A 14,071-nucleotide genomic window follows, 5' to 3' on the forward strand; every position below is an offset into this window, starting at 1 on the left:
ATAATCTATATCGCAAAGATTGATTGACCTGCAGGGAAGACGTAGACAGATCAGACAGAACCGAGATAAATCAAAAACGACTAGAGGTTACAAGCAGGAACTTATCTGTCATGGCCGCAGACTCTGAGGCGCGCAGTTTGAAAAGTTGAATCAGAACAATAAAATAAAGACAAATGTATGGCGGCTGCCATGATCCAACATTATAATATCTGCATCTTAGTCCTGTATCCACACAAGTTATTCTGTTCTGCAGGTTGAAAGAGCAATACATAATTTGAACACCCATACAACTAATATCAGGCAACAGTACAACTCGAGCAGAAAATATAACAGGCCGTTAACTTTCAGAAGGTCCTCGAGTAGTGCAGGTGCAGTTGCTGTACATGAATTCAGATTCACAAACTCTCAAAACCTAACACTCAGAAGGAAATCAGATCATCCCACTCATGAACTATGCAAAAAATTATAGAACACATGCTGTGAAAGTGAAACACATTACGAGAAATTGGTATCTGGGACGAGATAATCAAACCACACTGCACATGCTCATCGTGATCAAACAGGCAAATGTCATCAGAATTCTCAGACCAAGTTGGAGAAAGAAAGCACAGATCGGGCAACTATTTTCTGTGCTCGATCCACATGAAAGATGCCTTGAGTCTGAGTTGTGATTTATGTTTCTGGGATAGGTCATCCATACGCAACGTGTACCAATCTTTATATGACTTTTCATAGACCAACCCATTTGACCCATCTGAAAACTTTTCCAACTTTGAAAGGAAGCTCATAGTCTCTTGTCACGGATGCTTCCCTTCTTGCCGCCTCTGGTTCAGACCAAACATACACCCCTCGTTCTTGTTTACTACCAGGAACAGTATTATCAAGAATTGCAGCAACAAGAAATGCTATCACCATGTTGAACGACAGCAATGTGTTCAAAACGAAATCTATCTGTAAGGAATACAACAATAGAAACCATCAGTGTATCAGATATCAAAAGTTCTAATAATACAAATATAATCTCGAGTGTCAAGAAATCATGTTTTGTCCAAATCAATAACTATTTTATCTGCACGTGAAATGCTGCATTTCATCATAAAGCACTAGGTTCATTATAGTGCCACGTAGAATTCACCACCCAGTAATAAAGTCATTACACGATATTGTTAAACTGAATCTGTAACCTGATGTTAGTTGTTGGATAAACTAAAAGTACAAGATTTATATATGAAAAAACTTTAGGTGGTTAATGTACTGTGACCTAAGGTATAGTATCCATGATTGCTGTAAGAATTTCTGCACTTCAACTTCCAAGAAAAACTTTAAGAACCAAAATAAAGATGACTAAAATTGTATATGTTTAATGGATGACATAATCTTATGATTACACTATTTGAGATGTCTTTTTTACTTTTGACGATGTAGTGACTATGATCTGCCCTAAACTAAGATCCATCGTTGTCTTTTTATACTTTCTTCACCATAGTGACTTGTGACATGCCCTGTTTCCAGAACCCTTTCTTTTTTAGCACAACCCGACAGATGTTCAGCCCTTCAGCAAGCTCAAATAAATGTACTGCATCTCCTTAATTACTTCAAAGAAACAAAATACATTCGAACATGACGGCACAAATTCTTTTACAAGTGAATATTCAGCAGAGGCCTGAGTTCGGTGCCCCATTCATATGGCACAATTTCATGGCTCATGCAAAGTTTGCAGGATCAGGATAGACTAGGGTCAGGGATTGGGATTTCTGGGGCCATGATCAATTAAAAACTAATTTTTAATTAAAAGTAAAAATAAATAAATAATAACAAAATATAGTGGAAATATCATCTATGTTGAAGAAAAAATAAATCATGCATACCTATAGAAAACTTGGTTATACATTATTTTAGAAAAATGTAACATGACAAAAGGGAAGAGAGAATGAAGAGATGTATTTAAGATCATATCCATATAGTGCATAGGTTCAATAATGAGATGCAGAACTCCACTGCATGGATTCATACTCCCAAACCTTGCTGCCACCCGCGGTCAGTGTTTTGCTGCCACCCATTGACTAAGGACTCCTCTTCATTCTCCCTCCTCTCTCTCTCTACCAACCTCAGAAGAGCAAATAACAACAGTGTTGCCCACCCACATCAACGGTGCAGTAGCAGCAGCATTTTCTACTACTTGAGCTTCTCTCTCCCCATCTCTTTTGTGTTCATCACCAGCACCAGTAGAGACTAGCCACATCTCATTTGATCCAAAAGATAGGGGCAGCACCACACATCCACCAGTCCTGCTATAAGCTATTTTCTTCAAATCTGTTGATTGAGATTTGCCGAGATTGGCAAGGATCAGCTAGTTCAGACCAATTCCCAACTGATCTGAATCAATTTCTCACAAATCCGTCAAATATTCTACGATTTGGTTAAAAACTATTGTGGAATTAAAATGAGACTGTTCCATCCCTAGATTGGGCTCACTGATCCAATGAACCCTGAGTTTACACGCATCGAGAGAAAAGGGAGCAGGGAGGAGGCTTCTTGAGAGTCTTGTCACCAATGAACACTAACTTATTCTAAAAGTAGAAAACATGCACAACAGTATATAGTATTCATAATTGGGATTACGTGTAATTTACTGGCTCTCCCCGCACCAAAACCATTTGATGCATCCTTTTAAATTAAAGATTACCGATCATAATCTGTAGCTATGAGTGCATCATTTTAAATTAAAGATTGCTAATCATAATTTGTAGTCATGAGGTTCTTGTTCCAACAGGCTTTATCAAAGTCATGCTAACACGCAAGATGAACAGTGCTCAGTTTTCGCAGCTCGCATAATAAAAAGATTCCAATGACATCAATGATACTATCTAACATTTACCTTGTGGGCTTTTGAAACTGAAAAGGCAAATACAAATAAAAGGTGCAATTCAATGTATTCAGTATGCAACATATTTAACATTCTAGTTGACTTATATTTATGTCTTCAAAAGCCCATACACATGAAAGATGCAAGTCTATGTACCGCATATGCAACACAAGTTAACTTTTAATTCTAACTGACTTATTTCTGCGTGATTATATATCCAATATTTTAATTGAATCAACTTTCAATCCTAATCATTTCTTTGTGATTATGTATACCATATTTCTTTAAAGAAGTTTCATTCATTGATCAAGAGAGAACAGCCAACAGAGAACTCATAATGCATCTACTTCCCCCTTAACCTCCAATCCTCCCAATTCATTTTATGATTGAAATGTTCTACCCATAATAACACAAATCATTTAACTCAGACAAATCAATTCAAGACACCTACTAATTAATCTATGATTCTACTGCCAGAATCTCCAAGCTCAGCCTGTATCACTTCAGCCTTTCTTGTTTCGTTTTGTGGCTGATATAACATACCACCAAAACAAAATGACAATTTACTGACCACCTAATTGATAGGGACTAGCTTAGTAAATTTAAACTTCTATGCCTGAAACTTCTTAAGAATTAGATTTCTGGTCTCCTAATTTTGTAGGGACTAGCAGCAAAGGGTGTGTGGACATGGGTCATTTAAGCGGGAGACATAGGGTTTTGAAGTTCAAACTAATGATGTAAAAAGGACCAAACGCCCATCATAGACCCAAGGGACCTAAGTCCAACACCGATTAAAATATATTTGGGTTATATACATGGCTTTGAGGCCCTGCTATGAACTGATGGGTCAAGCCTCCTTAATCCTTACCTGACAACCAACCAACAAGTCTGGATGGCATCGTGGACAACTCCAAAACAACCATCTTTGGCTTAAATTTAAAATAAACTTGCAAAATTCATATAGTATGTTAGATGAATGATTATGATTATATGGTAATCATGAAATATGAAACAACCAATGACCATTCACTTGTATTATCTATATCAAAAGAAAACAGTAATATAATTTGAATTTCTCTCTTGAGTTGAAAAAAAATCAATTATACATGTAGAGCTTATATCCATGGTAAAGACTAAGACATACCCCTTTATATCCGGTGTGAAAAGGCCCATGCAATGCCACAATATATGGTTGGAAGTAACTCGGTACAGATGAATTTGCATTGGGAACAAGTCCATATTGCTGGAAGTATGCAGGTACAGATAAGGAGAAAAACAAAGAGAGTCCAACTATGATACTATTTCTGGAGCTTCCTGTCTCACTGTACCGTAGGTTTGACAAGCCCAAAGCAGCAAGCATGGCCCACATAAAGCATAAGAGTCCAGCAACCATGACATCAGGGATAGAAGCAATGAAGCCACCAACTTTACCTGTTTATAGAAGAAAATTGAACACTCAAATGAAAAAAAAAAACATAATTGATGCAATAGAACAGAAATTTCAAAAACCAAAGTAAACAATAAGGTAGAATGTTTATTGTTTTATTATTATATCGTTATCCTTTTCGCAAAGCTTCCAGTACATTTAACTGCTTGAAGAAGGAAAACAGAACTGCTGCTTACCCACAAAAGATAGAAGAATCAGAATGACAGCACCCAGCTCAACTGCTCTGCGACTGCCCATTTTAGTTACAGCAATAGTGTGAACATTTTCTGTAAGAGTTGTTGAACCAACTCCTGTGCCCCAAAGACCAGCAAGAATGCTGGAGATGCCTTCCATACCGATACCCCTGCTAAGAACTCCAGCTGTTGGAGGTCTTGAAGCCACCAACAAAGATGAAGCATGGTATGTACCAACCTTGTAAAGGAACCAAATATCAGAGAAATAGAAAAGGATGGGGAAAAAATTCTCCACTTTCGTGAAAAGAAAGCATCAAGTAAGACATTCAACAGAACAAACTAAAAAAAACAAAAAAAAATCAACAAGTCTGCAATTTAATTGATGTAGAAAGCCTTAATAACCAAAATTAGGCTTTGCACAAGAGTCAAATATGTGATGCCCAAATTGCAGCAAGTTATTTGAACATAATTGCCTGAAGATTCGCAAAAATGATATGAATATCCATTCAAGCAATATGTTCAGCTTAAAGTAAATTAAGATGTCCCTCTTCTGATGCTCTTAGTTAGTGACATGTCATTCGATCAGCATCCTCCAAAGGAAAGGCTTGTCCTAACATACCCATGGGAAACTAGAGAAAACAATAGCCAAAACAAAGCAGGGTTTTTTTTCCCTATTATACACATTTCCCCAAGTCATCATGAGCATACAATAAACTAATACCAAATATATGAAGAAAAAACGTTAATACAAAAGGAAATGGATGAAAGAAGAAAAGGAAAATTGATATCAAAAGTGGCTGTGACCTTTTCCTTATACCAGATGTGACCTAGCTTGTGACCATTACCAGTCCTACTTTGAATATAGGGTAATCAGATAATTGAGAACAGGCGAGATTGTTTTATTGAGTTTTCAGTTCTAGATTGATATCTTAGTTGAATTCTTAGTCAAAGCAAATAATAAAAAGGATGCTGCTGTTTCTATGAAGTTGTATGATAATGTTGATAAATAATTTTGACAAAAACCTTTTTTCGTCCCTAGTGCTTTCTTCTTTTCTTTATCCCATATTTTTTTTCCCCTTTGCTTGTTTTTTCCTTCTCTGAGCACTCTTCTAATTTCAATCTATCCCTTCCCAAATATATGGTCTGGTTTCTAACATTGATTTCAATAGGCGCTCGGGCGCCCGCCTAGGCGCTCGGGCAGGGCGAGGCGAGGCGTGGCAAGGCCCAAGTGCCTCGCTTCATTTCCAGGCGGCGCGTTTCAAAGAAGCGCCACCTGGGCGCTCGCCCGAGCCCAAGCGTCGGGCGCTTCGGGCGAGCGCCCGAGTTAAACCAGGTGACCGAACCAGCGTTTTAGGTCTGGTTCGGTCTCTGGTGCTTTGATTGGTTCAATGGAACCAACTAAAGCACCGATATCAACCTCCCAGCATCCCTCTCGCAACTTCCCCAACTCTAACCCTGCTCGCGATTCTGCCGCCAAGATTTCTTCTCCACTACCGTTGCCTCTCTTCACTGTTGCTGCCACTGTCGCTTCTCGCCGCTACCACTATCGCTATACACCGCTGCCACAATCGTTGCTCGTCATTGCTGCCGCTGTCATTGCTCTCAATCAACAGCCTCGATCTTCCTCTTATTCACACTCTTCTCACATTGATAGTATACTGTTAACAGTATATTAACAGTATACTACTAACTGTATACTAGTAATATTATTTTTATTTATTAGATCAATAATATATTATTTTGATTTTAATACTGTTAATTTTTATTTATTTTAAATTATTGTTAGGTTTCAGGATAAATGACAAGTGTACAGAGCAACTCAATTGATTCTCCAATGACATCAAAAAAAGATCTTGCATGGAAGCATAATTATCTAAAAGATCCGAAGTATAATTGTATTTATTAATTATATTATATATTTTTATATTTTAGCGTCTCGCTTTGCTCAGGTGAGCGCCTAGCGTCTCGAGCGTTTTTGGACCTTGGTGCCTAGCACTTTTTAAATCATTGGTTTCTAAATAACTATTCATCCAAAAGTACCGATTGTCGCTTGGATGTTAGATTTGATAAGGTGATGCATATAGATGTTGTAATCTATACTGAGACAAGTCCTGGACTACAGCTTATATCTGACTTTCACCAGCTGCCACTAAGGTGCTACTTGTTCCATGATATTCATGTAATAATAATAGAAAGATTAGTCTAACTCTGAAAACTATTTCACTGTTGATCACAATACCTCAGCAGCTGATTGATTGTTATCTGACAAACTTCATTATATTAATAAATATAATGTTAATAAAAAATGATAGCGCATTCATGTTGCATTCAGCCTCATGCTGGCTTCGTAATGCATGCTTATTGAGATTATACTCGATGAATCACATTATGTTCATCAATAGCCTTCTACAGATAGTGCATTATCCTGTGTAAACTAATAAAAATATATCAAAGGTTAAGAAATAAAATACCAACCTTTGAATGTTCTTTGTAATTCATCATATCCAATCATTTCAATTCCAATCAAATGTATGCAGCTTTTTGGAATTAACTGTTTCCCACAGTTCACTTCTACTTATAACATATTGATCACAATGTTTTTTTCAATGCTCCAACAACGGCATTAAACTGGACCATCCCCATTGCCAAAAACAATGCATCTCATATCTTTACAGAATTCAAAAATTTATGCACAGACCAGGCACATCCCCTGTTGCAATAATCTAATACTAGTTATGTTTGTCTCACATATATTTCTCCATTGAGGCATATCAACAAAGGTTCACCATTTATAATCCCGGACGCATCTCGGCAATCTATCAAACCGGTATGAACCGATCAATACCGACATACCGACACATAGAATGTCGATGCATACTGGTGTTTCGACAAGGAAGAAATAGAGGGTGAAGAGGAAAGGGCAGTGGAGGAATAGAAGGAAGAAGAAAGAAGAAGAAAAAAGAAGAGGAGAAGCAGAAGCAACGACAGCGTACTTGGGTAGCAACAGCAATGGCAAAGTGGCAACAACAATGGCAAAGAAAAAGTAGCAATGGCGAAGCAAAAGCTGCAGCGGCAAGGGTAACGACATCGTATGCAAGAAAAGGGTTCACGAGTTGGACAGGGGTCTACCACTTTTTTTATTTTTTTATTATTTTAACCGGACCACTTGAAATAGGGTAGTCCGCATATCGGCCTATGCCCAGACCAATACGTACCGACCATACCATACCATTTCGAGCAGTACAGCAATCCCTGATATCAAGCAATATTTTTATTGATGCTCGAACATGGTATTGACTTGGATCATTCCTATTACCAAAAAATTCCCCCAAACAATGCATCTCGCATCTTTGATAGAGTATTTCCTTAAAATATTATGCATAGCTCCCATGACAGCCTAGAGCAGCCCCTATTTCAATCACCCAGTTCTAGTTGTCTATGCCGATCACATGTGTCACCATTCTACTAATGCATGCATGTATGATGTTTTTCCAATCTGGTCTAGCACCATAACCTCTTACTATTAAGATCTTTCTCCAGTACCAATCTAACATTCAGTCACACCCTCTAGAAAATATTAATCGACAGAATATCATTCAACACTAGCATAAATCACAACTCACCAAGAATCTGTTCTTAAGCCTCTGGCTCTCTAGTATCAACTATCAATAAGAGGACACTCCCAACACTACATATCCAAAGTGACAAATTTATCTATAGGCTATAGTATGCCTTAAAAGCAATTACCATTTCAGTGATCTGATTAGATTTTTATATACTAAAATAGCATTTTAAAACCCAATATAGACAACTATGGGTCAAGTTTTGATGGTTACTGGAATATGGTTGATGGTTGGACTGTAGTTCGATCAAGTACCAACAAGTACACCAGAAACAAAATAATAAAATACTTTTAAATTTACACACTTGATAATTCTTTTGATGCAATTTTCCAAATAAGATGCCAGACTAAAATATGAAAAATGATTTGATAGATTTAATATTTTGCTTTTTTACTGTTGAAAACTATATGAATGAATATGAAATCAGGAATAGCAGTATTGATCAAATTGTTCAACCCATGAAAACTGAAGAAACAAGTGGTTCATCAAATAACTGGATTGTTCAAGACATCCAAGTTGATGGTTTTCCCAGTTTTTGCTTATCAGGTTTGAGGTCACCTGAACTGCACAGCCTGTTGTTTCAGAAGTTCACAATGATTTATGGTTCATCCATTTCTCCTTTGTAGTTGTCTTATCATGGAAGATCTCCCTCTCCAATACAAAGGTCCCTCAAATCTAACCAATACCTTGTTTCATCCTTTTGTGTGTTTTCTGCAGCTAAAATGCAATCTCTTTATAATTTATCTCCATAGTTTAATTCCAGGAGCCCACACAATGAACAATATTGACCAGCATCACTCACAGTTGGGAACAATCAAACTGAATATTCCCTAAAATTTAATATCCTCAAATAAAAATTCTGATTATAGGGTAGTAAAATTTGGGGGAAAAAAGTCTAATCAAAATAGAAGGTATAAGCACAAATGCTATTATGGACAAAGTTAATTAATACTTCAACAAATGTATGATAAAATAGAGTTTGTAACCTTTTGCTCTAACTTCCAACAAAAGAACAAAAATATAGAGATGAATTTTCATTCTAAACTTTGATAAAAAAAATATTGATTATACATAAGAAATAAGCTAAGTTGCCAATAAGGACAATGCAAATCAATATCATCATTGGAAAGATATGCAACAAATATTTCAAGAATAACAAAAGTTGAATATTGTTGTAAAGCAAACAAGAAACTCACCGAATCAACTGTTGCAATAATGGATACTACACACATAACAATGGCCATTTTCCAACCGAAAACAGGTGTGCCCCATTGCAATGGATAAGGAAGTCTAAACCATGGTGAAGATTTTATGGCATGAGAAGTATCTGTACGGCAGTGTTTCATCCTTGGCACATGCTTTCTGCAGTATGCTGATAGAGTATTGGAGGCAGGTACATTAATATCACAACCTTTATAGTTATACACTCCAGATTCTGTAAGAAGAAATGCGATAGCCCATGTAACTCCCAGACCCAAAGGGACCTGTAAATGGCACAGCAAGATTCTCACAGGGTGATATGTTGCCAAAATCACTTAGATTCATTTTATGACATGAAAAATAACAATTTTTGTCCATGATTGTTAGTCAAGCTTACCGCATAGATCAAAAATATTCGATGACCAAATATGCGAATCTTCCGAAGATACTGCAGAAGGAACAGCAAAGGCAACTCAGATGAAACAAACACAGAAATAAATCCTAAAAGCTAAGAAACAGAAAGATACTGCAAATTGTAAATGTCATATAGCATAAAACAGCCAAGATGTATCAGATGTAATCATTGCCGAAACTCACAAGTGAGAAAATGATAACCAGCAATATCTGCATCATACCAATCTCCAGACAATTTCCTACTTGAGTGAAGCCATAACTAAAAAAAGAAAGTCCAACAGCTGCAATTGTCGGAGATACAACAACTGGATTAATCAACCTGCAACAAACAATTAAGTCTGAGTGTTGCAATGTGCAAGCACATTATAAGCGCCAGACTTCCAGGAAGAGCACACTGGAATCCAGCACTTCAATATCAATATCATTGAAGCAATATATAAGTTAAAAGTGCAGTATTTAATCATATGGGCAAGCATAGGCAGGTCATGCTCTTACTCCATGCCATGTTCAACTGCAGATATGGTTAACTGCTTAATGCTAAAGTTATATTTGGTCAACAGCAAAGTGATCGAGAACCATCTACGGTTATAAATGATTTCAGAATAGTTTATTTTAGACAAAGAAAGCAACAAAAAATCATCAATTAGTTAGCCTAGAAACTTTAAGAGTTGTGTGAAAAACAAAAAAAATCTTTTGGTAATTCTAGGTGTTAACCTTGGGATTCTACTTTCGTATTAAGTGCACTCTTTTACTTCTCAACTGTTATAGGTATTTTTAAAACTATAGGTATCCTAGAAGTCACATTGTAAGCTTCTAGAAGGCATATAAGTTTCCTAGGATGTTACTCTTGAGAATCACTGTTTTCATTGATTGCACTAAGGCTCCTAAACTCCTGTAAATAGTGGAGCTTTATCAATCGATGAAACACGTTAGATTTGAATGAAAAACACTTGCATCTTCTCTCTTCTAGTCTCTTACTCTCCCCTCTAATCTCACTCCTCTTTTGCTTGCTCTCTCTCTCTCTCTCTCTCTCTCTCTCTCTCTCTCTCTATTTCTCTTTTTGTTCTACACCACAAAGTCTTACCAGCTTTCAATTTGTTATTAGGTTTATTATCTGCTTAATAATTTGCTTCACGTACAAATCAGCTACTCATCTCTAAACATAGTTGCTACTTTGAATATTTATGTCTAAGCATCAAACTAACTTAATTTGTTCAACTTTGAGTTAATACAGGTTCACTGTTTTAGCTTTCCATCACTTGGAAAATCTTTTACAACTTAAACAACACAAGCCAAGCCAAATTTGTTCACATTCAAGCCAAGCATTATATTCAAACTATATGTTACTCAAACAGCACAGGTTCATATTCAAAAAATTTTAAAAAAGTCAACCTGTAAAGCTACAAGCCAAAATACTATTACAAGAAAGAAGCTAAAACAGCACTGCAACCTTAAAATTTTAACTATATGTTACATCAACAAACATCTATTAATATAAATGTTAAACCAATCAAGCAAACGTATAGATATCATGGAGGCTGACACAAAGATGTATTCTCACGACATGGTACATGCATATTGTAATGTAAGCCAGAATGAACACACCTTAAAAGCAATGATGTTGCTCCAGTATACCCCATTATTGCTTGAAATGCAGAAGAGATAATTATAGCTCCCTGTAGCTCCTTCATTATGTGCTTAAAATTCTGCAAAAAATAAAAAGATTCTTCAAGTTCAAAATAAATCTGAACCTAGTTAAGATATAAATGACTGGTAAAGCAGTGAAATTTGTAATAATATCCAAGTCATAAGTGATAAGGGACACAATGAACCATCCAAGGATTGACACATGGGCACCTCCACCTCAGTAAAACAGGCCCCCACTTCCAAAGGTCAATTGTGGCATGTGGCCATATAAGGGGATGACAGTTGTGATGGATTAACCTGTTGTTGCACCACGTCAGCCGACGTCACGCCACTTGGCAGGTTGTTAAGCCACATCAGCGGGTAATACACCACATTGGTGGGTTGTTAAGCAATGCCAGTAGGCGTTAGGCTACCTTAGCAGGTTGTTAAGCCATGTCAGTAGGCGTTACGCCACTTGGCAGGTTGTTAAGCCATGCCAGCCCGCCAAGTGGGCGTTATGCCACATCAACTGCCATCTCGGTGGGCATTTGCACCATGCCCGTAACTGTTTTAACCACTCAAACCACCTATGACCATAAGGACACAGGTATAAATACCCCCTCTTCCATTCTCTAGGGAGAGGGCACCTTTATTTTTCTCGATACTTCGGACACTATTGATTGAAGAATTGGAGGGACCGAGTCGGGTGACCCCGACCTCTGTCTTTTGCAGGATCTTGAGTGGTGCAGTAACCAGATTCGCAGCAGCTTTTTTTCGACCATCCTCAACGTCTCAAGATGGCAACATTGCCAACGTCGGGTCCGAACCGGGTTGGGTCATTCCTCCCTCATCATAAGAAGGCCAACCTCGAAGTAAACGATAAGCACCAAAACAATAAATCAAATTGGAAATATACAATGGCCTGGACTCAGTTCTCTCGACTGGAAAAATTACCTATATGCTTCATTGATTCAAATATGGAAAAGTTAAATTTGATTGAAATTGTGTGCATTCAGCTGACATAGTCATGAGATCATTGTCTGTGGCTCTATCACCTAACATGCTTGCAATTGGTCAAGCACACAGTAAGAAATCATGGTACATAATTCAATGGTTTTTACCAAGTTCCTATACTCTGGCATGTGCTTGCGCATTCACCGTTTTCAAATTTGATTGAATTTAGATATGATAATAAGGAATAAAATCTTAAGCGTTAAATACATATAAAAAAAAACTCACATTCTCATTAAGACCCTGAAAATCTGGAGAATTTATTATTGCTAGTGCTGGAGCCAGATACACAAAAGAAGGGCCCTGTATGAGTGGCAACCTAGTTCCAAAGAGTGTGTGCAACAATGTTGTCACTCCTGAAACAAACAAGACAGTCGACACCAACGCAGAAGTATCTTCCTGCAAATATATGCAATAATCTGTAACAACCCGACTCTTATAATGAATTAAAAGAGAAAAAAAGTGTCACGAGGGGGAGAAGATGTATCACATAATTGCCGCCCATAGCTGGAACTAAAACCAATGGGATCAGAATCAAAGAACCGATTATTGATAAATAGTGCTGGAATCCATAAAAGACTATCGGCACTGAAGATAACAAAAGCAAAAGTTAGGATTATGAAGCCAATAAAAAGATCAATCTTGAGAAGAGTAGATGAATGATGAATCCTCACCAAGACCCGGACTATCCCTCAGCTCATACTTAATATGAACCTGCCTTGACGGGAAGCCTTCCTCGTCCTCTTCTAGCTGAGGCAGCGTGGCCGTCTCCTCCTCCCTCCGATGCCTTGACGGCTCATCAAACCGGACCACCTGTCCATTGGGTCCAGAACCTGCACTCTTGTTTCCACCATCCGAATCCCTGCTCTTCCTCGCCGTCTGATCGGCTGGCAACGGGACTGCTCCACCACCTCCTCCTCCCGCCCTGTTCTCCGGCTCCCCATTGACAGCGACGGCAGCGGCGGCGGCGCCAGGAGGAGGCGGAAGAGGAGTAGCAACATTGTCCCTAGACCCTGCCTCCAGATCGAGGTTGGATCCCGGCTCCTTGGGCCTGGGGAGCGCAATCTGGCCGGAATTACTGGCGTTGGACTCGCCGGAGACCCTTCCCTTAAAACCGGTCCTCTTTGCCCAGGAGAGCGGCGCAGGGGCCGGCGTAGGGTCCGGAGCAGGCGGCCAGGGGCCCTGCCGGGGCCGTCGCGGCGGCTGTCCGTTGTTCGCCATCTGCTACCGCGCCCCGATCTCTCTCGTCTCTCCCTCTCTCTCCTAGGGTTTCGCACGTCGCATCCTCGTCATCCTCCTCGATCTCCGAGAAAAATGGGTTAGGGTTTGAACAGAGAGTTTGCTTCTTTTTGAGCTGCGAGAGGGAGAAGAGGGGTTTGTGCGTTGAGTGGAGTGGGGCGGAGTGGAGTGGAGTGGAGTGAGGGAAACGCCAAAAGAAAGCAACGACTCGAGATGGGGATGCGTCGCTGGGAAACCAAACGGGTTTGGGGCTTTCAAATCGTGTGGGAACGACGTACGACGCGACAGCGAGAGAGGGAGAGAGAGAGACAGATTCATCGGGCCGTTTAATGTATCAGCCCATTCTTTCTTTACGCGATTTCCATTACCCACATGAAGGCAACAATGGGGCCACCGTTTACTCCAATGACAAGGAAGGGACAGAAGTGAGTACGTGTTAACCATGTAGAAATAATATTTATTTAGAGATATA

General features: G+C 38.7%; 1 protein-coding gene across 1 annotated transcript; it reads right to left on the reverse strand.

Moving 5' to 3' along the window:
• Nucleotides 1-313: 313 nt before the first annotated feature.
• Nucleotides 314-13,863, reverse strand: LOC104000250 (nucleobase-ascorbate transporter 12). The gene is made up of 10 exons (XM_009422253.3): nucleotides 13,035-13,863; nucleotides 12,851-12,948; nucleotides 12,589-12,759; nucleotides 11,329-11,429; nucleotides 9,907-10,042; nucleotides 9,707-9,757; nucleotides 9,306-9,593; nucleotides 4,490-4,724; nucleotides 4,011-4,297; nucleotides 314-951 (listed from the first exon to the last, which is right to left on the reverse strand). Exons 1-10 carry the CDS (start codon nucleotides 13,579-13,581, stop codon nucleotides 730-732), a joined length of 2,136 nt encoding a protein of 711 aa, XP_009420528.1. The 5' UTR covers nucleotides 13,582-13,863; the 3' UTR covers nucleotides 314-729.
• Nucleotides 13,864-14,071: the final 208 nt, after the last annotated feature.

This window comes from Musa acuminata, chromosome BXJ1-2 (assembly GCF_036884655.1).
Source record: "Musa acuminata AAA Group cultivar baxijiao chromosome BXJ1-2, Cavendish_Baxijiao_AAA, whole genome shotgun sequence".
NCBI lineage: Eukaryota > Viridiplantae > Streptophyta > Magnoliopsida > Zingiberales > Musaceae > Musa > Musa acuminata.